The sequence below is a fragment of the Gobius niger genome (genome assembly GCF_951799975.1).
Source record: "Gobius niger genome assembly, chromosome: 9".
Lineage (NCBI taxonomy): Eukaryota > Metazoa > Chordata > Actinopteri > Gobiiformes > Gobiidae > Gobius > Gobius niger.
The window spans coordinates 36,400,891-36,425,672 of NC_136860.1; the positions used below are offsets into that span (position 1 = coordinate 36,400,891).

At 38.8% G+C, this 24,782-nt stretch overlaps 1 protein-coding gene across 1 annotated transcript in view; it reads right to left on the reverse strand.

The window, feature by feature from the left end:
- The window catches only part of enox1 (ecto-NOX disulfide-thiol exchanger 1), a 162,036-nt gene that overhangs the window by 40,588 nt on the left and 96,666 nt on the right, over window positions 1–24,782 (reverse strand). Inside the window, 5 exon segments of the mRNA XM_079563424.1 lie at window positions 3,628–3,861; window positions 7,752–7,841; window positions 7,844–7,957; window positions 9,537–9,707; window positions 22,150–22,281. Coding sequence (XP_079419550.1) covers window positions 3,628–3,861; window positions 7,752–7,841; window positions 7,844–7,957; window positions 9,537–9,707; window positions 22,150–22,281 — 741 coding nt within the window.

Sequence of the window (24,782 nt, forward strand, 5' to 3'; positions counted from 1 at the left end):
TTAACTCGTCAAAACAACTAAAATGTGGATTATTGTGCTCAAATTGAGATGTTTATACTGATCTAGTTAAATACTTTTTGCAGTGTGGAAATATTTTTGTTTATTTGTTTGTTTCATTGTCCCTGTAGGGAAATTTGTCCTCTGCATTTAACCCATCCTTCGATGCCGCTGGGGCGACCCGTCAGGAGCAGTGGGGACCCGTCTCCATGATGTGGAGCCAGGCTGATGGTCAGAATCACCTGGCTGGAGGATTCACCTATTGCACATGTTTTTAGTGGTGGGGGAAACCGGAGTACCCGGAGGAACCCTACGCAGACACGGGGAGAACATGCAAACTCCACACAGAAAGTAGCCTGATAAACCACACCCACCTTCTTTCGTGCAGAAAGAAGGTGGGTGTGGCCACGCACGGTAGACAAGTTGTTGATTGGCGGCTAAGGCCGAACCAATCACGACCGTCACAGAGAAATGAGAAGGTTACGTCACTCGCTGCACCTCTGTGTTTTTAGTTCAATTAACGTTAACATCAGCCAAAACTAATCATGGATGAAGTAGTCAAGGATTTTGCCTCGCGTTCTCCGCGTGAGTTTATATTCACTTCATATTTTTTAAATTGGACACAGCATTGGAAACGTTTTGTTGTTTAACCCCTTAACTCCCACTTCTCCAGTTTGGCTTTACCCCAATCCAGACGCTTCTGGAAAAAAGGTGTGAAAATAGATGGAAAACATTGACAAAAAAGTGACGAAAACTTGATGAAAAAGTGGCAAAAATGTCACAAGAAATTGATAAAAAATGACAAAAATGCGCCAATTTTTTTTTTTGGTCAATTTCTTGTGACATTTTTGTAACATTTTTGTGACATTTTTGCCACTTTTTATTTTTTTGTCACGTTTTTGTCATTTTTTTTGTCAAATTGATACAATTTGACAAAAAAAAATGAAAAAAATGAAAAAAATGCGACAATTTATTTATTTATTTTTCATTTTTTGTCACGTTTTTGTCATTTTTTTTGTCAAATTTTATCAATTTGACAAAAAAAATGACAAAAACGTGACAAAAAAAAAAAAATGTGACAAAAATGTGACAAAAATGAGTTGAATACCCAACAAATAAATGATAGAAAAAATATCTGATGACATGAGGTGAGGAAAAAGATCCTCTCGGTTCAGGCGGGAGTTAAGAGGTTAAATGTGCTATATAAATAAATAAAGTGGATTGTGGGGCCGAGCCAGAACGGATTGAAGAGCTTCCATTACTTTCGTATCCGCCGCCATTTCCAAACTACAACCAGCAGATGCAGCACAAATGCTCGACGTCACCGACAAGCCCCGCCTCCCCCGCTCGCTGAATGGTTGAAATTCAATGATGTAACGCGGCCTCTGAGATCAGACCCAGACGAACATGTGGGGAAATGAAAACTGACCGGAGTTTACGGACGGCTAAGGCTAAGGCTATTGTGGGCTAATGTGAGCGTAAATTAGCCTAAGGCCGACTATAAAACAATATACAGTATCAAAAGGCAACATTTCTGTTACAATTGTCCACGGTTCCTTTTTAAATAAACTAATAATAATCCTAATAGTGGTTAAGCTTCGTGATGGCGTGAGCAGGTGGAGCAGCCCGGTGTAATCTCTCCTCAGTGTTTATCTGTTTACACAACGCTGCAAACAGGACATCAATAATTGCTCAGGTTTCACAGCGGGACGCGGCGCCCGCAGATTACCCACGCCGGCGACTCAGGACGGCCGTGAACCCTGACCCTTAAAGCAGATTTGGCGGAGCGCGGCGATGCGTTTGGGGATTATTAAAAGCGAGAGAGTTTTGGTGATAAATGTGAGCGCACGATTCACCTGAGGAGGGGCTATTTTTAGAAACAGATTAATGTGGGAACAAGCAGCGCCGAGCGTCCAGGTCCAGGTGCAGCGAGGCCGGACGTTACACAAGCACCAGGACAGGAAGGATCCAGAACAGGACGGAGCAGATACTGGGGAACGTCAACATGAGCCCACATCAGGGCAGGTTTTCATGGTGGAGGTCGATTTTCTTCACTGTAAAAAGACCATTTTCTACAAATGCCTTCTCTGTACAGACTGTAGGCCAGTGTAACGCCTCAAGCTGAGATCTACAAAACTCATCTAAATGGATCTTTTTCCTCACGTCATCAGATTTTTTTCCATCTTTTTTTTTGCGGGTATTCAACTCATTTTTGTAACTTTTTAGTCATTTTTTTGTCACATTTTTTTGTCTTTTTTTTGTCTTTTTTTTGTTGTCATTTTTTGACTTTTTTTTGGTCATTTTTTGTTTGTTTTTTTGTCATTTTTTGTCATTTTTGTCATTTTTTGGTTTGTTTTTTTTGGTCATTTTTTGACTTTTTTGTCAATTTTTTCACTTTTCTTTTATTTGTCATTTATTTGTCACATTTTTGTCATTTTTTTGTCATTTGTTTGTCATTTTTTTGTAATTTTGTGTATTTTTTTAGTCATTTTTTAGTCATTTTTTTTAGTCATTTTTTAGTCATTTTTTTGTCATTTTTTTGTCATTTTTTTGTCATTTGTTTGTCATTTGTTTGTCATTTGTTTGTCATTTTTTTGTCATTTTTTTGTAATTTTGTGTATTTTTTTAGTCATTTTTTTTGTCATTTTTTTGTCATTTTTTTGTCATTTTTTTGTCATTTTTTTGTCATTTGTTTGTCATTTGTTTGTCATTTGTTTGTCATTTTTTTGTCATTTTTTTGTCATTTTGTGTATTTTTTTAGTCATTTTTTAGTCATTTTTTTAGTCATTTTTTAGTCATTTTTTTTGTCATTTTTTTGTCATTTTTTTGTCATTTTTTTGTCATTTGTTTGTAATTTTGTGTATTTTTTTAGTCATTTTTTAGTCATTTTTTAGTCATTTTTTAGTCATTTTTTAGTCATTTTTTGTCACTTTTTTGTCATTTTTTTGTCACTTTTTTTGTCACTTTTTTTGTCATTTTTTTAGTCATTTTTTAGTCATTTTTTAGTCATTTTTTTAGTCATTTTTTAGTCATTTTTTTAGTCATTTTTTAGTCATTTTTTTGGTCATTTTTTTAGTCATTTTTTAGTCATTTTTTTTGTCATTTTTTTGTCATTTTTTTGTCATTTGTTTGTCATTTGTTTGTCATTTTTTTGTCATTTTTTTGTCATTTGTTTGTCATTTGTTTGTCATTTTTTTGTAATTTTGTGTATTTTTTTAGTCATTTTTTTAGTCATTTTTTAGTCATTTTTTAGTCATTTTTTAGTCATTTTTTAGTCATTTTTTTGTCACTTTTTTGTCACTTTTTTGTCACTTTTTTGTCATTTTTTCGGCACTTTTTCGGCACTTTTTCGTCAAAGTTTTCTCACTTTTTTAATGTAGAAACCAGCACCACAGAGCCAGGTCCAGGTGCGGCGAGGCCGGACGTTACAAAAGCACCAGGACAGGAGCAGATACTGGGGAACATCTGGGTTATATTATCAATGTAACAACAAAATGATCCACTCTACTTTCCACTCAACCGGCCCAGGTTCAGACAACGAGCACCGATACGTCATAAAACTTCCACAAAACAATCACGAGCCCGGGACAAGCTGAACCAAAAGCTACAGAAATGCAGAACCGCTGTTACCCTTGAGCGTCTCTGCCAGCAGCGCCGCCTCGTGTTCGGAGTAGTGCACGATGGGAGGGGGCGAGGGCGGGCGCAGCAGCTCCTCGTGGACCCTCACTCGGTGCCGCTGCTCTCGGGCAAACAGCCGCTGCTTACACTCCCACTCGTACAGGTCGTCCCGCGCCTGCGCAAAGTCCACGTGGATCTTCCCCGAGTCCTTCTTATCCGTGCTGGAGCCGATGCGCATCCGGTAACCTGGAAAACACAAGCTTTTATTCATGGAGGGTCTAAGAGAGGCACACGTTCCAGAGCGGAGAAGACACTGGCCAAATATACACACACACTGGCCAAAAAACTGAACTTCACCTCTTACCACCCGCCTAAACCAAATGCCTTCTGTCCTCTGTGGCTATAGGCCTGTGTAACACCTCATTTGAAAGCTAAGACCCACAACACTGATCTTTTTGTTCGCATTGTTGCTGTGTTGTGTCACCTTTTGTGTGTTTATATTTCTTTCTTTTTGTCACATTTTTGTTGATTTTTTGTCACATTTTTGTCACTTTTTTGTCGCATTTTTGTCACATTTTAATGGATTTTTTGTCATTTTTTTGTTGAATTTTTGTCACTTTTTGGTGAATTTTTGTCACATTTTTGTTGAATTTTTGTCACTTTTTTGTTGCGTTTTTGTTTAATTTTTGTGGCTTTTTTGTTGAATTTTTGTCACATTTTTGTCACTTTTTTGTTGCGTTTTTGTCACTTTTTTGTCACTTTTTTGTCACTTCTTTGTAGAATTTTTGTCACTTTTTTGTTGCGTTTTTGTTGAATTTTTGTGGCTTTTTTGTTGATTTTTTGTCACTTTTTTGTTGATTTTTTGTCACTTTTTTGTTGATTTTTTGTCACTTTTTTGTTGAATTTTTGTGGCTTTTTTGTTGAATTTTTGTCACTTTTTTGTTGATTTTTTGTCACTTTTTTGTTGATTTTTTTTCACTTTTTTGTTGAATTTTTGTCACTTTTTTGTAGATTTTTTGTCACTTTTTTGTTGATTTTTTGTCACTTTTTTGTTGCGTTTTTGTTGAATTTTTGTCACTTTTTGTTGAATTTTTGTCACATTTTTGTTGAATTTTTGTCACTTTTTTGTTGATTTTTTGTCACTTTTTTGTTGAATTTTTGTCACTTTTTTGTTGATTTTTTGTCACTTTTTTGTTGATTTTTTGTCACTTTTTTGTTGAATTTTTGTCACTTTTTTGTTGAATTTTTGTCACATTTTTGTCACTTTTTTATTGATTTTTTGTCACTTTTTTGTTGCGTTTTTGTTGAATTTTTGTCACTTTTTTGTTGAATTTTTGTCACTTTTTTGTTGATTTTTTGTCACTTTTTTGTGGCTTTTTTGTTGAATTTTTGTCACATTTTTGTCACTTTTTTGTTGAATTTTTGTCACTTTTTTGTTGCGTTTTTGTTACATTTTTGTGGCTTTTTTGTTGAATTTTTGTCACATTTTTGTTGATTTTTTGTCACATTTTTGTTGCGTTTACATCCTTGTTTTCTTCTCATTTCTTGTGTCTATTTTGGTGTTTTGTCCCAAGAATCTTTTTGATTCGGGTAAAGCCAAACTGGAGAAAATGTGCTCCGTTCAGGTGGGAGTTAACAGGTTAATAAAGGGCCTGGAGACTAGAGACTAGAGCTGCCGCTGGTCACAAAGATGGATCCGATACGTCTCCTGGCAATAAGGCGAGTCTATAGTCGGTGAAAAAAAACTGGTTCTATTGTCTCCGAGAGGTCTCTCTTTGAGATCTCCTTGGCATTCGACAGGTCTCAGAGACATTGCAGAGACGTCACAGAAACGTCTCACAGATTGAGGACAACAAATAATATGTGCAGCATTGCCACAGACAGCAGAGACCACTCGGAGACCATGGAGAGACTCCTCTGAGCCTGTTCACTGAGACGACCTGAGACTCGCCTTATCTCCAGGGACGTCTCGGGGACATCTCTGCGGCTCGAGTCTCCAACTGGTCTCCAGGCCGGTGAGTCGCAAAGGCACCGAGCTGGAGGTCACGTGATTATTTAACCTCCTAACTCCCACCTGAACGGATCACATTTTCTCTCTTTTGCCCGAATCAAAAAGCTTCTTGGGAAAAAGCACCAAAACAGCCACAAAGAAATGAGAAGAAAACAAGGATGTAAACGCAACAAAAAAATGACAAAAACTGAACAAAAATGTGACAAAAAGTCAACAAAAATGTGACAAAAACTCAACAAAAAGTGACAAAAACTCAACAAAAATGTGACAAAAATTCAACAAAAATGTGACAAAAACTCAACAAAAAGTGACAAAAACTCAACAAAAATGTGACAAAAATTCAACAAAAACTGAACAAAAATGTGACAAAAATGTGACAAAAACTCAACAAAAAAATGACAAAAACTGAACATAAATGTGACAAAAAGTCAACTAAAAAGTGACTAATTTTTTTTTTAAATGTGAGAAAAACTCGACCAAAAAGTGACAAAAACTCAGCAAAAAAATGACAAAAATTCAATCAAAAACTGACAAAAATTCAACAAAAATGTGACAAAAATTGAAAAAAAAAAACATAAAAAGGTGACACAACACAGCAACAACGCGAGGAAAAAGATCAGTTTTGTGGGTCTTAGCTTTCAAATGAGCTGTTACACAGGCCTACAGCCAAAGAGGACAGAAGGCATTCGGTTTAGGCGGGTGGTAAGAGATTAAAGGTGTAATATTAATAGAATTATATCACATATATATATTATTTAAAGCTTAAGTGTCCCACAATGTCCCACTTTACCCACTCAACAGTACACAGTGTATTGCTCAGTATAAGTACAGAGTATTGCAGTTTTCTGACCTGAGAGGTACATGGCCTTGTCCACCATGAACTCCTCACTGGACAGTACACAGTGTATTGCTCAGTATTTGCTGTAAGTATAAAGTATTGCAGTTTTGTGACCTGAGAGGTACATGGCCTTGTCCCCCATGAACTCCTCGCTGAGCAGTACACAGTGTATTGCTCATGGTAGTATAAGTATTGAGAGTATTGCAGTTTTCTGACCTGAGAGGTACATGGCCTTGTCCACCATGAACTCCTCGCTCAACAGTACACAGTGTATTGCTCATGGTAGTATAAGTATTGAGAGTATTGCAGTTTTCTGACCTGAGAGGTACATGGCCTTGTCCACCATGAACTCCTCGCTCAACAGTACACAGTGTCTTTCTCAGTATAAGTACAGAGTATTGCAGTTTTCTGACCTGAGAGGTACATGGCCTTGTCCACCATGAACTCCTCGCTGAGCAGTACACAGTGTATTGCTCAGTATAAGTACAGAGTATTGCAGTTTTCTGACCTGAGAGGTACATGGCCTTGTCCACCATGAACTCCTCGCTGAGCAGTACACAGTGTATTGCTCAGTATAAGTACAGAGTATTGCAGTTTTCTGACCTGAGAGGTACATGGCCTTGTCCACCATGAACTCCTCACTCAACATTACACAGTGTATTGCTCATGGTAGTATAAGTATTGAGAGTATTGCAGTTTTCTGACCTGAGAGGTACATGGCCTTGTCCACCATGAACTCCTCGCTGGACAGTACACAGTGTATTGCTCATGATAGTATAAGTATTGAGAGTATTGCAGTTTTCTGACCTGAGAGGTACATGGCCTTGTCCACCATGAACTCCTCGCTGAGCAGTACACAGTGTATTGCTCAGTATAAGTACAGAGTATTGCAGTTTTCTGACCTGAGAGGTACATGGCCTTGTCCACCATGAACTCCTCGCTCAACAGTACACAGTGTCTTGCTCAGTATAAGTATTGAGAGTATTGCAGTTTTCTGACCTGAGAGGTACATGGCCTTGTCCACCATGAACTCCTCGCTGAGCAGTACACAGGTATTGCTCAGTATAAGTACAGAGTATTGCAGTTTTCTGACCTGAGAGGTACATGGCCTTGTCCACCATGAACTCCTCGCTCAACAGTACACAGTGTATAGCTCATGGTAGTATAAGTACAGAGTATTGCAGTTTTCTGACCTGAGAGGTACATGGCCTTGTCCACCATGAACTCCTCGCTCAACAGTACACAGGTATTGCTCAGTATAAGTACAGAGTATTGCAGTTTTCTGACCTGAGAGGTACATGGCCTTGTCCACCATGAACTCCTCGCTGAAGCGGATGTGGCAGAAGTTCTTCTTGCTCTTGCGGATGGCGGTGATCTCCCGCACGGGTCGAACACTTCGCGGATGATTTCCTCCGTGGCGTTCTCCGGTAACCCGCCCACAAACACCGTCCTGCAGCCTGGGGGGCGCTCCCGGGTCGAGGGAGGGGGCAGGTCTGAGAAAACACGGTTATTGGGTTGTTTCTTGTTCAACTGTTCATAACTGAAGTGATAAAAGGTAATATTAGTGTGAGTTAGTTCAGCGGTTCTCAACCTTTTGGAGCCGCGACCCCCATTATACCAGTTAAAGGGGTTTGTTTTCTTGGTGGAGGTCGATTTTCTTCACTGTAAAAAGACAATTTTTTTTGACACATTTTTAGTCAATTTTTTGTCATTTTTGTCACGTTTTTTGTCATTTTTAGTCAATTTTTTGTCACATTTTTGTCATTTTTTGGGTCATTTTTTGTTGCATTTTTGTCTTTTTTTGACACATTTTTGTCATTTTTTGTCACTTTTTCGTCTTTTTTTGTCACATTTTTGTCATATTTTTGTCACATTTTTGTCACATTTTTTGTCATTTATTTGGTCTTTTTTGTCATTTTTTGGTCATTTTTTTGTCATTTTTTTGTCATTTTTTGTCGTATTTTTGTCACATTTTTGTCATATTTTTGTCATTTTTTGTCATTTTTCTGTCATTTTTTTGTCATTTTTTTTGACACATTTTTGTCATTTTTTGTCGCATTTTTGTCACATTTTTGTCATTTTTTGTCACTTTTTTGTCTTTTTTGTCACATTTTTGACATGTTTTCGTCACTTTTTTGTTTTCTTGGTGGAGGATCGATTTTCTTCACTGTAAAAAGACCAAGGGCCGGACCCCAAAGAAAAGCACCATTTTCTACAAATGCCTTCTCTGTACAGACTGTTAACCTCTTAACTCCCGCCTGAACCGAGAGCGTTTTCTCCACTTCAGCTTTACCCAAATCCTGTAGGCCAGTGTAACGCCTCATTTGAAAGCTAAGACCTACAAAACTCATCTAAATGGATCGTTTTCCTCACGCCATTTTAAAGATTTTTTTCCATCTTTTTTTTGCGGGTTTTCAACTCATTTTTGTAACTTTTTAGTCAATTTTTTGTCTTTTTTTTTTTTTGGTCACTTTTTTGTCCATTTTTTGTCCATTTTTTGTCACATTATTGGTTAACCTCTTCACTCCCGCCTGAACCGAGAGGATCTTTTTCCTCACGTCATCACATTTTTTCTTCCATCATTTTTTTGTTGCGTATTCAACTCATTTTTGTAACTTTTTCGTCAATTTTTTATCAAATTTTTTGTCAATTTTTTGTCAATTTTTTGCAATTTTTTTTGTCATTTTTTTGTCATTTTTTTGTCAATTTTTTGTCATTTTTTCATCAATTTTTCTCACTTTTTTGTCACATTTCATTCATTGTTTTCGTCTCAGTTTTGTTGCTCTTTTCACACCTTTTTTCCAGAAGCTTTTGGATTGGGGTAAAGCCAAACTGGAGAAAATGTGCTTGGTTCAGGCGGGAGTTAAGGGGTTAAAAAACAAAGGAAAAAAAAACAAATGGATAAAATGAAATTCATCAAACTGTGAACAAATAATGGCACTGCTACAATAAAATATCATATTATACGCTCATAAAAACATGTATGTTTTATCTCCATGATCTGCCCCCCCCCCCCACCCCTGTCTCGCGACCCCCAGGCTGAGAACCACCGAGTCCGTTCACGTTTCTCACTGGGGTTCTGGGGGAAGAGCGTGCAGCTGTTGCAGTGGATCATCTCTTTGACCAGTGGGATCTCCGGGCCGGGACCGGAGCCGGGACTGTGGACCAGCCCCAGCCCGAGCAGGGGGTTCAGGGGCGTGAGGAGGCCCAGGCCGGGGTCGAAGCGCGGCAGGCACAGCGGCTCTGGAAGCACAAACAGACACACAGATCTTAAACAGCGCTGCGTTTGGAGAGGAGGAATGGGTCGGGCTCCGGGGGGAAAACTCGCTGAGCTCGAAGGCTAATCGCATCCAGATTCTGCCCCGGGAGAATCCATTTAAAAAAGCATTATTCCACCGCACTTCTCTCATTCGGGCAGATGTGGCCGGGCTCGGGGCCAGGGGAGATGATTGGTTTCAGAGAACATCTTCCAGACGCTCTGTGCACTTCTCGTTTAGGTTTAGGAGGTTTAAGGTTTGTCTCTGTCTTTGCCGAACACAAAAGTAAATGTTTGTGATCTCACCTAAACAAAAGGAAGTGGTTTCGCTGTGTTTTTTTTATTGTAGAGTAAAGCTACAGGGTTCATAAAGGCAGAAACAGATCAAATTTAAAGGGGGGGTATTCTGCAAAATGGACTTTTTCAAGCTTTCCATCCTGTTATTCTGTCATTCCCTCATTAAAAACATGGCTGAAGTGTTGCCTTGGCACATTCACGTATTTCTGAGTCATCTGTAAAAACTCTGATGGCGGCCATTTTAGGGATAGGTTTTTGTCACATTTTGGTTGAATTTTCGTCATTTTTTGTTGAATTTTTGTCATTTTTTTGTTGAATTTGTGTCATTTTTTTTGTTGAATTTTTGTCAATTTTTAGTCAATTTTTTGTCATTTTTTTGTTGAATTTTTGCTGATTTTTTGTCATTTTTTGTTGAATTTTTGTCATTTTTTTGTTGGATTTTTGTCACATTTTTGTTGATTTTTAGTTGAATTTTTGTAATTTTTTGTAATTTTTTTGTTGAATTTTTATCACATTTTTGTTGATTTTTTGTTGAATTTTTGTCACATTTTTGTTTAACATTAGCATTTTACTCTTAAAGGGGGGTATTATGCAAAATTGACCTTTTCCAGCTTTCCATCCTGTTATTCTGTCATTCCCTCATTAAAAACATGGCTGAAGTGTTGCCTTGGCACATTCACGTATTTGTGAGTCATCTGTAAAAACTCTGATGGCGGCCATTTTAGGGATAGGTTTTTGTCACATTTTTGTTGAATTTTCGTCATTTTTTGTTGAATTTTTGTCATTTTTTTGTTGAATTTTTGTCATTTTTTTGTTGAATTTTTGTCAATTTTTTGTCAATTTTTTGTCATTTTTTTGTTGAATTTTTGCAGATTTTTTGTCATTTTTTGTTGAATTTTTGTCATTTTTTTGTTGGATTTTTGTCACATTTTTGTTGATTTTTAGTTGAATTTTTGTCATTTTTTGTCATTTTTTTGTTGAATTTTTATCACATTTTTGTTGATTTTTTGTTGAATTTTTGTCACATTTTTGTTTAACATTAGCATTTTACTCTTAAAGGGGGGTATTCTGCAAAATGGACTTTTTCAAGCTTTCCATCCTGTTATTCTGTCACTCCCTCATTAAAAACATGGCTGAAGTGTTGCCTTGGCACATTCACGTATTTCTGAGTAATCTGTAAAAACTCTGATGGCGGCCATTTTAGGGATAGGTTTGCCAGAGTCCTCCTAGGAACGCCCCCACCTCCTGGAGACGCCTCCGAGCTTTGGTCACCAGCCGAGTAACCAACCACTGCTCCTCAGCAGAACCCCCTCCCCACTGATGCCACAGACAGCGTGTGGAGGGGGCGTGTCTAAAGGCTCAGAGGTTCTTAAAGAGACAGAGGCCTATTTCAAGACATTCACGGCAGCCATTTTGAGAGAGACATTTTATACAAGGCAGTTATTGTAATTTACTGCATTTACAGACCAACAGAAGGTTTGTCATCATTGTAGTGAGATATAGACTGGTGCTATGGGGCTGACAAAAGCAGAACACCCCCTCTTTAACATTTTTAAACTCCCTATAGTCCCTCGTCAAAACAACTAAAATTTGGAGTATTGTGCTCAAATTGAGATGTTTATACTGATCTAGTTCAATACTTTTTGCAGTGAAACCTACACAGACATGGGAACAACATGCAAACTCCACACTGTGCCCTTTCCAGGATCCGAACCCCAAAAAAGTATGTTTTTCCCGTGGCTGTTTTGCGCTTATGGTGCTGCTCTGTTTGAAGTGACGGAACTGTGAAAAAGGCTGACAAAAACAACACAAAGTTATAATATATCTGGGTTTCATTTCATCCTGAGTCGGCACATACTTCCCGCTCACATGACAGCCTTGTTTAGCAGTAACAGCAGTAAAGTAGTAGCACAGGAAGTAAAGTCAAAGGAGGCGGTGCAGTAGTAGCAGTAACATCCGCAGTAACAGCAGTAAAGTAATGGCACATGAAGTATCCCAGTGGAAGTAAAGGCGACGGTGCAGCAGTAGCAGTAACATCCGCAGTAACAGCAGTAAAGTAATAACACATGAAGTATCCCAGTGGAAGTAAACGAGGCGGTGCAGTAGTAGCAGTAGTAGCAGTAAAGTAATGGCACATGAAGTATCCCAGTGGAAGTAAAGGCGGCGGTGCAGTAGTAGCAGTAACAGCAGTAACAGCAGTAAAGTAATGGCACATGAAGTATCCCAGTGGAAGTAAAGGAGGCGGGGCAGCAGTAGCAGTAACAGTACTAACAGCAGTAAAGTAATAACACATGAAGTATCCCAGTGGAAGTAAAGGAGGCGGTGCAGTAGTAGCAGTAACATCCGCAGTAACAGCAGTAAAGTAATGGCACATGAAGTATCCCAGTGGAAGTAAAGGCGGTGGTGCAGTAGTAGCAGTACCAGCAGTAACAGCAGTAACAGCAGTAAAGTAATAACACATGAAGTATCCCAGTGGAAGTAAAGGCGGCGGTGCAGCAGTAGCAGTAACAGCAGTAACAGCAGTAAAGTAATAGCACATGAAGTATCCCAGTGGAAGTAAAGGAGGCGGTGCAGTAGTAGCAGTACCATCCGCAGTAACAGCAGTAAAGTAATGGCACATGAAGTATCCCAGTGGAAGTAAAGGCGGCGGTGCAGCAGTAGCAGTAACATCCGCAGTAACAGCAGTAACAGTAGTAACATCTGCAGTAACAGCAGTAAAGTAATCGCACATGAAGTATCTCAGTGGAAGTAAAGGCGGCGGTGCAGTAGTAGCAGTAACATCCGCAGTAACAGCAGTAACAGCAGTAAAGTAATGGCACATGAAGTACATTTTTTGTCATTTTTTGTCACATTTTTATATTTTCTTTTTTTTTTCTATTTTTTTTCTTTTTTTGTACATTTTTTGTCATTTTTTTGGTCTTTTTAAAAAAAAATCAGATTTTTTGTCACATTTTTTGACATTTTTTTTGACATTTTTTTGACATTTTTTGTCATTTTTTGTCACATTTTTATTTTTTATTTTTTTCTTTTTTTTTCTTCTTTTTCTTTTTACTAAAGGAGGCGGTGCAGTAGCAGTAGTAACAGCAATACCATCCGCAGTAACAGCAGTAAAGTAATAGCACATGAAGTATCCCAGTGAAAGTAAAGGAGGCGGTGCAGTAGTAGCAGTACCATCCGCAGTAACAGCAGTAAAGTAATGGCACATGAAGTATCCCAGTGGAAGTAAAGGCGGCGGTGCAGCAGTAGCAGTAACATCCGCAGTAACAGCAGTAACAGTAGTAACATCTGCAGTAACAGCAGTAAAGTAATCGCACATGAAGTATCTCAGTGGAAGTAAAGGCGGCGGTGCAGTAGTAGCAGTAACATCCGCAGTAACAGCAGTAACAGCAGTAAAGTAATGGCACATGAAGTACATTTTTTGTCATTTTTTGTCACATTTTTATATTTTCTTTTTTTTTTCTTTTTTCTTTCTTTTTTTGTACATTTTTTGTCATTTTTTTGGTCTTTTTAAAAAAAAATCAGATTTTTTGTCACATTTTTTGACATTTTTTTTGACATTTTTTTGACATTTTTTGTCATTTTTTGTCACATTTTTATTTTTTATTTTTTTCTTTTTTTTTCTTCTTTTTCTTTTTACTAAAGGAGGCGGTGCAGTAGCAGTAGTAACAGCAATACCATCCGCAGTAACAGCAGTAAAGTAATAGCACATGAAGTATCCCAGTGAAAGTAAAGGAGGCGGTGCAGTAGTAGCAGTACCACCCGCAGTAACAGCAGTAAAGTAATAGCACATGAAGTATCCCAGTGAAAGTAAAGGAGGCGGTGCAGTAGTAGCAGTACCATCCGCAGTAACAGCAGTACCAGTGCAGCGTGTCCTCCTGCGATAGCGGTGATGAATGTGTGAGCGTGTGTTTAAGTGCCGCTGATATCTCGGACACAGTTTTAACGAGTTCCCGTGGCCCTGAGGAGCAGAGCGCACCCCGGGGCCCGGCCTGGCGCTCGGCTCGATATCCTGCAGCGCGACGTGATGGATCGGGGTTTGTGTTTGTGCCTGTTTTAGCCGCACACTTTCCACCATGTCCACAGATCACTCTCCAAACTCAGTTCAGACGAAGACTAGACGAAGACCAGACGAAGACTAGACGAAGACCAGACGAAGACTAGACGAAGACCAGACGAAGACTAGACGAAGACTAGATCGTTTCGTCAGGATGATAAACATAACAAGAACACATGACGAGCGCAGAGAGCCTGTGAGACGGCGCTGTTAAAGGAACAGGCCAGTGTTTTTAAACACTGAGATATGTTCACTGCAAAAAGTGCCCTACTAAAAACAAGGAAAAAAATCTTAAAATAAGACATTTTGTCTTGTTTTAAGGAACAAATTCTGCCAATGGGGTCAGCATTTTTTTCTTGCTAAGAATTCTTTTTTCTGGAATATTTTTCTCATCATAAAACAAGAAAGAAACACTAAATTTAAGCAAATAAATAACTAGAATTAAGCAAAATTTCCCAGAAAATGGAATCATTTAAGGAAAACATTCTTATTTAGTGAAAAATTGTGGATATTTTACTTAAATGTTGCTTGATTTAAGTAAAATGTTCTAAATTACTCACATTTTTGAGCAAAATGTTCTTAATAAATACTAATATTTAAGGAAAGTATTGCCCGGGGACCCGCCTCCATGATGTGGAGCCAGGCTGATGGTCAGAAAGGATTCACCTATTGTACATGTTTTTAGTGGTAGACACGGGGAGAACATGCTCCACACAGAAAGGCCCCGTCCTGGTGGGAATCGAACCCAGGACCTTCGAGCTGTGAAGCTGAGGCTCTAACCGCTGTGCCACCGAGCCGCCCACTTTAAAGAATGGAATGTTTTATCTCTCTGTGAGAAGCAGTTCTTACATTAAGAGTTGTTGATCTGAGTTTTTCTTAAAATAAGAAAAAATATTCTTTGTCTAAAACTGAAGAAGATTCAAAAAGTTTTTCTTTCTTGTTACAAGAAAAATGATCATGTTTTTAGCAAATTTATCTGAATAAGAAATGGCCAGATTTTATTTCCTAAAATAAGATTTTTTTTCTCAAGAAAATTTTGCGGCAAAACATTATTACTTTTTAGGGAAAAAATAAGAAGTTATTTCTTAAAGTAAGATTTTTTTTACTTGCTTAGAATCCACTTTTTGCAGTGCACCTGAGCTTAGACGAGTTGATGTGTACCTGTCTGGTCTTTACGCGTGCGCTCAGTCACGCAAATGTAGTTAGCATTTAGCCTCTCCCAGCAAAGGTATAGCTCCAAACTGGGGTGAAGTTAGACACGACCAAGCTGTTCCTAACTACATTTGAGTGACTGAGCGCACGCAAAAAGACCAAACGGGTACACATCAACTCGTCTAAGCTCAGGGTAGAACATGTCTCAGTGTGGGAAGACGGTGGCCTGTTCCTTTATTAGAAACAACCTCAAAGCGGTGATAAACAGGCCTCATTTCCTGCCGTATTTACATGATACAACCTTCATCCCAGTTTCCAGATTCCAGATTCAGTCCCAGGGTCGTGGGTCCAGATCCGTGATGCCGTCAGGAACCTGGGAGTCGTCTTTGACCGAGAACTGAACTTTAAACAACAGATAAATGCTGTTGTCAAGGCCAGTTTTTTCCAGCTGCGCCTTTTGACCAAGGTGAAGCCTTTTCTCTCACACCTGGAGAAGGCGACCCACACGTTCATCAGTTCTCGTTGGACTATTGTAACGCTCTCTACTCCGGCCTCCCACACTCGTCACTCCACCGGTTACAGTTACAGAAGCAGCAGCCCGTCTTCTCACCGGTTCATCCAGACTCAGCCTCATCACTCCCGTCCTCTCCTCCTTGCACTGGCTCCCGGTCCGCTTTCGGATTGATTTTAAAATGTTGATGCTTGTTTTTAAAGCCCTCCACGGTCTCGCTCCGTTATATCTGACTGAGTTTGATCAGCAGAGTCTCCGGTCTCTGAGCAGATGGTTCTGGACGTGGCCCAGGTCCCGGTACAAACAGTGGGGCGATGGTTCTTTCAGGGTTGTGGAACAGCTGCCCCTCAGTCTGCGTGTTCTCACTGAGCCGTCCCTCTTTAAATCAAGATAAAGACTCATCTTTTCAAACTTGCTTTTAATACTTCGAGCACTGAATTGTGTCTAGGTTGTAATTATTTGGTGTTCTTAAAATGTGTTTATCTTATCTTTCTGTGAAGCACTTTGGTCCTCCTAGTGTTGCTGTAAAGTGCTATATAAATTTCGACTATAAGTTTCGACTAAAACTGGGCTAAAACTATCACATATCACACTGCAAAAACTATTTAACTAGATCAGTATAAAAATCTCAGTTTGAGCACAATAATCAAAGTTTTAGTTGTTTTGACTGGTTAAGTTGTTGGGCATTTGTCCCAGATTATTCCACTTGTTCTGAGATGTTTCTCACTCGTTTCGATACATTTCGTCCTTATTTCAGGTCATTTTCTGGTACTCCAAGTTCCACTGTGCTGATACAGGACCAGAGTACCAGGGTAACTCTGGATAAAATCACCCTGGTACTCCAAGTTCCACTGTGCTGATACAGGACCAGAGTACCAGGGACACTCTGTACACTGCACAAAGTATTTAACTAGATCAGTATAAACATCTCAATTTGAGCACAATAATCCACATTTTAGCTGTTTTGACTGGTTAAGAAGTTCTTGCTCATTTGTCCCAGATTATTTCACTTGTTCTGAGATGTTTCTGACTCGTTTCGATACATTTCCTCCTTATTTCAGGTCATTTTCTTTGCCAATGGGGAAAGAAAATTGGTCTCATCTCATTGGCGATTTTACTTTCTTATTTCAAGCGAGATTTACCCTAGAACTGGTCTGAAATGTCCTCAAACAAGCAAAGCAAACTCGGTCCGATCAGGAAAAGTGTCTAAATGAGTGAAAACCGCTCAAAACAAGAAACATTTCCTCAATGACAAAAATATAACAAAAAAATGACAAAAAATTGATTAAAAAATGACAAAAAATTGACAAAACATTGACAAAAAAAATACAAAAAAATGACAAAAATGTGACAAAAAAATTGATAAAAAATGGACGAAAAAATGGACGAAAAAATGACAAAAAACTGACAAAAAAATACAAAAAATGACAAAAATGTGATGAAAATTTGACGGAAAAATGACAAAAAACTGACAAAAAAAATACAAAAAATGACAAAAAATTGATTAAAAAATGACAAAAAAATGATGAAAATTTGATGAAAATTTGACAAAAAAAAGGACAAAAAATTGACAAAAAAAAATACAAAAAAATGACCAAAAGTTAAGAAGTTCTTGGTCATTTGTCCTGGATTATTTCTCTTGTTCTGAGATGTTTCTGACTCGTTTCGATACATTTCGTCCTTATTTCAGCTCATTTTCTTTGCCAATGGGGAAAGAAAATTGTTCTTATCTCATTGGCAATTTTACTTTTTCTTATTTCAAGCGAGATTTACCCTAGAACTGGTCTGAAATGTCCTCAAACAAGCAAAGGAAACTCGGTCCGATCAGGAAAAGTGTCTAAATGAGTGAAAACCGCTCAAAACAAGAAACATTTCCTCAATGCAAGTCATTTAAGCCAATGCTTGATGTTCACTTTTTGTAGTGCACAAACGGAAATGACAAAAACCTCCCTGTCAAAAGCTCGATCCGCCCTGTCAACCTTCATCTACATTTCCAATGCTTTTTCCAGACGCTCCAGACACAGAGACTTTGCTCAACATGGCATAGATTCTGGGCTGAAAACTCTGAATTCCCCTGGACTCCCTCGCCCGCCACCGCCGCCGCCGGCTCCACCTGCAGACGTGCCTGTAGTTTGTTGTTTGCGCTGATTTAAGCGGCGGGAGCAGCAGGAGCGCGGCCTCTCAGCCTCCATCAGCGCCGCAGTACATCAGCCCGGCTGCTGTTTGTTTCACAGTAATCACACCGAGCCATTAGCCGAGCCGCGCGCTGACGGCTCCTTCAAACTCCATTTACTTCACTTTAACCCCATTTGGGCCAAAGCTGCTGCGGCGGCGGAGGCGGCGGAGGAGGGTCACGGCGGCGGGAACACTCATTCACTCCGGACGTGGACCGACGCCTTCGGAAACCACGATGTGCCAGAAGGGGGTTTTCAAATCCAGCTTTTGCCAGAATGTGCCGGTGATTTGCACTGGTAATGCACTTCCAGGTTTCTCCTCGTCTGAATGAACAAAGCCGTGGGAACCCAGGGTGCTGAGGGCGCTGCAGCACCCCCTGGTGGATCGTCTATGCATTACAGGCAATATTAACCTCTTAACTCCCGCCTGAACTGAGAGGATCTTTTTCCTCACGTCATCAGATTTGTTTTCCATAAATTTTTGTTGGGTATTAACTCATTTTTGTAACTTTTTTTTTTTAAATTTTGTGTAAATTTTGTTATCAAATTTTCATCATTTTTTTCCCACATTTTGTCATTTTTTTCTTCCGTTTTTTATCAATTTTTTTGTCATTTTTTGTCACATTTTTGTCATTTTCGTATAAATTTTTTATCAATTTTTTGTCATTTTTTTTGTCATTTTTTCATCCATTTTTTGTCAAATTTTTGTCATTTTTTGTCACATTTTGTCAATTTTTCTTCTGTTTTTGTCATTTTTTTGTAAATTTTTTATCAAATTTTCATCAATTTTTTGTCACATTTTTGTCAATTTTTTGTTATTTTTTTGTAACATTTTGGTCATTTTTTTGTAAATTTTTTTGTAAATTTTTTTGTAAATTTTTTGGTGAATTTTTTTGTAAATTTTTTTGTAAATTTTTTTGTCACTATTTTGTAAATTTTTTCTTCAATTTTTGTCAATTTTTTGTCACTTTTTTGTCATTTTTTTGTAATTTTTTTTGTAAATTTTGTATCAAATTTGTGTCATTTTTTTGTCACTTTTTTGTCATTTTTTTTGTCACTTTTTCAATCCAGCTTTTGCCTGAATGTGGCGGTGATTTGTGCAGCCGGGATTCGTGAGACGGATCGGCCGCCACGGAGTCCAGATCTGAACCCCATGAGGATCTTTGTGAGGCGCAGGAACACAACATGAATGCGGCCCAGCCTGAGTTAGAAGGTCCCGGGTTCGATCCCGGATTAGGGGCCTTTCTGTGTGGAGTTTGCATGTTCTCCCCGTGGATTCCTCGACCACCTCCACAGTAGCAGGTCGTGTGGTGTGAATGAATGATGTACATTTGACCCCTTAACTCCCACCTGAACCGAGCACTTTTTCTCCAGCTTTACCCCAATCCAAAAGCTTCTGGAAAAAAGGTGTGAAAATAGCAACAAAACTGAGACGAAAACAAGGATGAAAATGTGACAAAAAAGTGACAAAAACATGGAAAAAAAAATTGATAAAAATTTGACAAAAAAATACAAAATGTGACAAAAAGTGACGAAAAATGTATGAAAAAGTGGCAAAAATGTCACAAAAATATCACAAAAAATTGACAAAAATGTGACCAAAAAATGACAAAAATTTGATGAAAAAAAAAAAAGTGGTAAAAAAAAAGACAAAAATGTGACGAAAATTTGACAAAAAAATGGACAAAAAAAATTTATAAAAAAATTATAAAAATGACAAAAAAAATGATGAAAAATGGAAGAAAAAATTGACAAAAAAGTGACAAATAATGACTAAAATTTGATAAGAAAAATTACAAAAAAAGGTTACAAAAGTGAGTTGAAAACCCAACAAAAAAATGATTGAAAAAAAATCTGATGGCGTGAGGAAAAAGATCCTCTCGGTTCAGGCGGGAGTTAAGAGGTTAACACGAGCTGGAAATTTATCCATTGCAATATAACATCATCTACTCCAAAAGAAAAGAATCCATGAAATATTGCAGCCCTTGACTTTTATTTCAGCCAGAGTTACTGCAGCTCCATCACACAACGTTCTTCTATTTTCATGAGTCTGAATGAAACGCTGAACCTGATTATTTTGTTTATCCAGCCACACTTTTGCACGGATTGGACAAAAACAATGAGGCGTCGACCCAACCTCTCCTGGAGCCTCGGACTCCCCTCGCACTGGTAATGCACTTTCAGGTTTCTCCTGGTCTGAATGAACAAGGCCGTGGGAACCCAGGGTGCTGAGGGCGCTGCAGCACCCCCTGGTGGATCGTCTATGCATTACAGGCAGTATTAACCTCCTAACTCCCGCCTGAAACGAGAGGATCTTTTTCCTCACGTCATCAGATCTTTTATCCATCATTTTTTGTTTGGTATTCAACTCATTTTTGAAACTTTTTAAACAAAAATTTGTGTACATTTTTTAATCAAATTTTCATCATTTTTTTTGTCACATTTTGTCATTTTTTTGTAAATTTTTATCAAATGTTTGTCATTTTTTCATCATTTTTTATCAATTTTTTGTCATTTTTTTGTCATTTTTTCATCCATTTTTTGTCATTTTTTTGTCACTATTTTGTCAATTTTTTCTTCTGTTTTTGTCATTTTTTTGTCAAAAATTTTATCAATTTTTTGTCACATTTTGTCAATTTTTTCTTCTGTTTTTGTCATTTATTTTAAATTTTTTTTGTTATTTTTTGTCACATTTTTGTCATTTTTTTCATACATTTTTTGTCACATTTTGTCATTTTATTATCAATTTTTTCTCATTTTTTTGTTATTTTTTTGTCACATTTTTGTCACATTTTTGTCACATTTTTTATCAAATTTTTGTCATTTTTTGTCACATTTTTGTCATTTTTTCATCAATTTTTTGTCAATTTTTTCTTCAGTTTTTTTCCGTTTTTTGTCATTTTTTTCCACATTTTTTTCACATTTTTGTCACTTTTTCATAAATTTTTCATACATTTTTTGTCAATGTTTCTCTCAGTTTTGTCGCTATTTCCTCACTTTTTTCCAGAAGCTTTTGGATTTGGGTAAAGCCAAACTGGAGAAAATGTGCTCGGTTCAGGCGGGAGTTAAGGGGTTAAATAAAGCAAAGAAATAGCGTTTTGGGGGGCAGTCTTGTCTCTCAGCCCCCCCTTAGCCACAATATCTTCCCACGGCCCTGTGAGTGAATGTGCTGCATGACATATTTCCTCACAGTAACTCCACACGGTCACATCGGGGTTCACGCGAGGACACGAGCGGCTCTTCAGGGGCTTCCACACTCCGAACGCTGAAACCCCTGAATGGAAGCAGATGTGTGGAGGAGCAGCAGACTCCAGTCAGACTCCAGTCAGACTCCGAGGCTGAAAATGAGCTGGAAAAGTCTGGCTCTGAAAGGAACAGCTGGGATTTTATTTTGCCGAGTGGAGCTGAAGGATGAGCCTCTGAGGAGCAAACTTTGTAACACAAGAGGCAGAATGGACATGACATGTTCTAATCAAGCAGACAAGGCCAAGTCATCAAGTATTAGTGCTTAAACTGTTGGGACCTGGGCCTGGACCTGGGCCTGGGCCTGGACCTGGACCTGGGCCTGGACCTGGACCTGGGCCTGGGCCTGGACCTGGACCTGGGCCTGGACCTGGACCTGGACCTGGACCTGGGCCTGGACCTGGACCTGGGCCTGGACCTGGGCCTGGACCTGGGCCTGGACCTGGGCCTGAACCTTCGTTTGGCAGGAAGTTAAGGTTCACTGCAAGAAGAGGCTCAATATGTAAAGTCCGGTTCACTATGTCATTCACCGGATTTTTGTGGAGAGAATCAAAACTGTACATTTTTGAAAACTTTATTAAATCAGAAAAAAAACAATGTGTCCATTTGCTCTGAATTGAAGAAAAACTAGGTGTGATACTATCTCGTCATAGAAGGGGGCGTGGCTTCGCCGAGGGGGGAAATACAATCTTCTAGAAAACAACATTTTTCCTTTGAGAGAACTTTGAGAGTTAAGTTTCCCGTCTCTGAGTTTAAGTTCAGTCCAGTGGAGATGAAGCATAACTCAAAGCTGACGGCGGAGAAGTCAGGCTCTGATTATGTTCAGCTGTAGCGGCCAAAAAGAAAAAGTGTTGGAACTGATCCTGTAACCTTTAGTTATCAAAGCTAACGCCCAGCGAGGTGAGCTAATCCTCTGGAGGTGAATGTTCTGGACCGAGACGACGCCCCCTGCTGCCCCTGGACAGTTTGTTATTTTACGAACATCTCTCTGTACTAACCTGTGACGAGCGGCCCTCCGTTCAGCCCCATGGGGACGATGCCCAGGTTGCTCATGGCAGTGGCCCAGGCTCCGGGCTCCGAGGCTGGGACGGAGAGGGGGGGCTGGTCCTGGAGCATGCTGCACACTGCGTCTGCGAGGGGACGGGGGAGGGGAGAGAGAGGTCAGGGGGGAAACGTCTGAACTAACACCTGAAGGGATCCAGTTTTCTCCAGTTTGGATTTAGGCTAATCAAGAAGATTCTTGGGGGAAAAGCAACAAAATAAGGAGGAAAATGAGGAGAAAACATGGATGTGAACGCGACAAAAATGAGACAAAAACTCAACAAAAATGTGACTTTTTTTTTTTTTAAATGTGACAAAAATTCAACAAAAAAATCACAAAAATTCAACAAAAAATAAAAAAAATCAACCAAAAAGTGACAAAAATTCAACAAAAAATCAACAAAAATGTGACAAAAATTCAGCAAAAAAGTGACAAAAATGTGACAAAAATTCAACAAAAAGTGATAAAAATTCAACAAAAAAGTGACAAAAAAGTGACAAAAATTAAACAAAAAGTTATAAAAATTAAACAAAAATTCAACAAAAATGTGACAAAAATTCAACAAAAAAGTGACAAAAATTCAACAAAAATTCAACAAAAAGTGATAAAAAATCAACAAAAATGTGACAAAAATTAAACAAAAAAGTGACAAAAACTCAACAAAAATTCAACAAAAATTCAACAAAAATTCAACAAAAATTCAACAAAAATGTGACAAAAAATCTATAAAAATGGAAAAAAGAAAGAAATAAAAACATACAAAAGGTGACACAACACAGCAACAACGTGAGGAAAAAGCTCAGTTTTGTGGGTCTTAGCTTTCAAATGAGCCAAAGAGGACAGAATGCATTTGGTTCAGGCGGGCGGTAAGAGGTTAAACATACACTGGTTATATTTTGCTAAACGAATACGAGAATGATGCATTTTAAGGTCATATTATGGTTTATTCATGGTTTTAAAACTACTAAGCCTGAACACTTTTGTACAATAACCTCTCTAGCACCAAAGACGTTACTAAATGTAGTTATACACGATGCCAGCAGAGGGCACACTGCTCCTCTTCTGCTCGGAGGAGGCAAAACTAAACGGGTGTAATCAGGTGTCCTTTTGTTCAAGCATATTAAGCAGGTATGTGGTTTGGGTGCGACTCAATCCTCCAAAGTGAGGCAGTAGATCTGGGACGGCCTTTCGATGCCAATAGGACTAAAATAGCAAGTGTGTGTCACAGTGAGAGTTATAATACTGCATCTGCTGCTGCTGCTGTGGTGCAGGGGCTTAAACCTTCATTCACTCCACTAGAAGCACGAACAGGAGGCCGGGAGGGATGAGTGTCTGTTTGAGTGTGTGAGTGGGGAAGCAGATGTAAATGAGCTACAATCCGGTGTAGGGTGTTCATTAACTACCAAATAAACCAATAAATAAATACATGTTTGTGTCCATGCTGCCTGTCTTTCTCTCTCGTTTGCACAACTCAAATTCCACTTTCCAGAGGTGGGAGTGAGTCACTAAATGCAAGTCTCGAGTCAAGTCCAAGTCGTGAAGGTCCAAGTCTCGAGTGAGTCCAAGTCAATCGGTCATGGGCTCAAGTCAAGTCAAGTCAAGTCTTGCTTTAGTCGGCAAGTCTCCTCAAGTCAACTTTTCATGTGTTTAATCTTGAAAATAACAAGTGTTTTCTCAAGATACCGTAAAATTTAGGCTAAAATAAAACATTTAAAATGTCATGGATTTGGATTTAAAGTCTAATTAATATTTAAACGCCACAACATTCAAAATATATGTATTATAAATAAACAGTCTATGTACAAAATTGCTGGAACAGCATTTTAAGGAAAGGGGCCCGGGGGGGCGACTTAAAAAATATGAAATATGTGGGATAATGTATAGAACGCTGGTCATTATCGGGAAAATAAGCACCGACAGAGCGAACCGGTCTTGTTTTCCCGCTTATTATTCGGCCATTTGCAACTGAACACACACAACATAAACTTCGTACACTTTTATGAAGGTCCAAAGGTTTATTTAATGACTTCCGCGACAAATAGTTCCCAAAAGTTTGCGCGTTGCTCGGCATCGTTTTGCTAGGCTAGAAGCAGCAAGGCTAGCAACTAGCCTAGCTACTTAGCTGAAGGTGCAGTTGGAGGAATGGTGGTGAATCTCTGGGCAAGTTGAAAGTCAGACTCACGATTCCCCGACTTCTCTCTCAGTGACGGGACAGATAGTGTCGCTGCTACGTACGTGCGGAGTGATATGAAAACACCAACTCAGAGGAACTTTATCAGGAAATAATGACCGGGAGAACGTTGGGAAATCCCATTCAAATCAACAGAGCTTCTGCTTACGTTGTGAAGAGCCGGATAATAAGGTATTTTAAACATGAGCTGCTTTTCCCTGCACTGAAACATAAATATAAAATATTATTTTTATTGTTGTTAGTTTCTGGCAGTTTTTCTGTCAGTGGTTCCCCTGTGCTGCCCCAGCCCCTGTATACTCGGATTCGCCCCTGCTCTGCCTTCAGTTCCGCTGTCACTGGGCTGTGGCGGATGCTTAAACTAGCCACTAAATGCTGTAAACTTTGAATTAAAACATGGA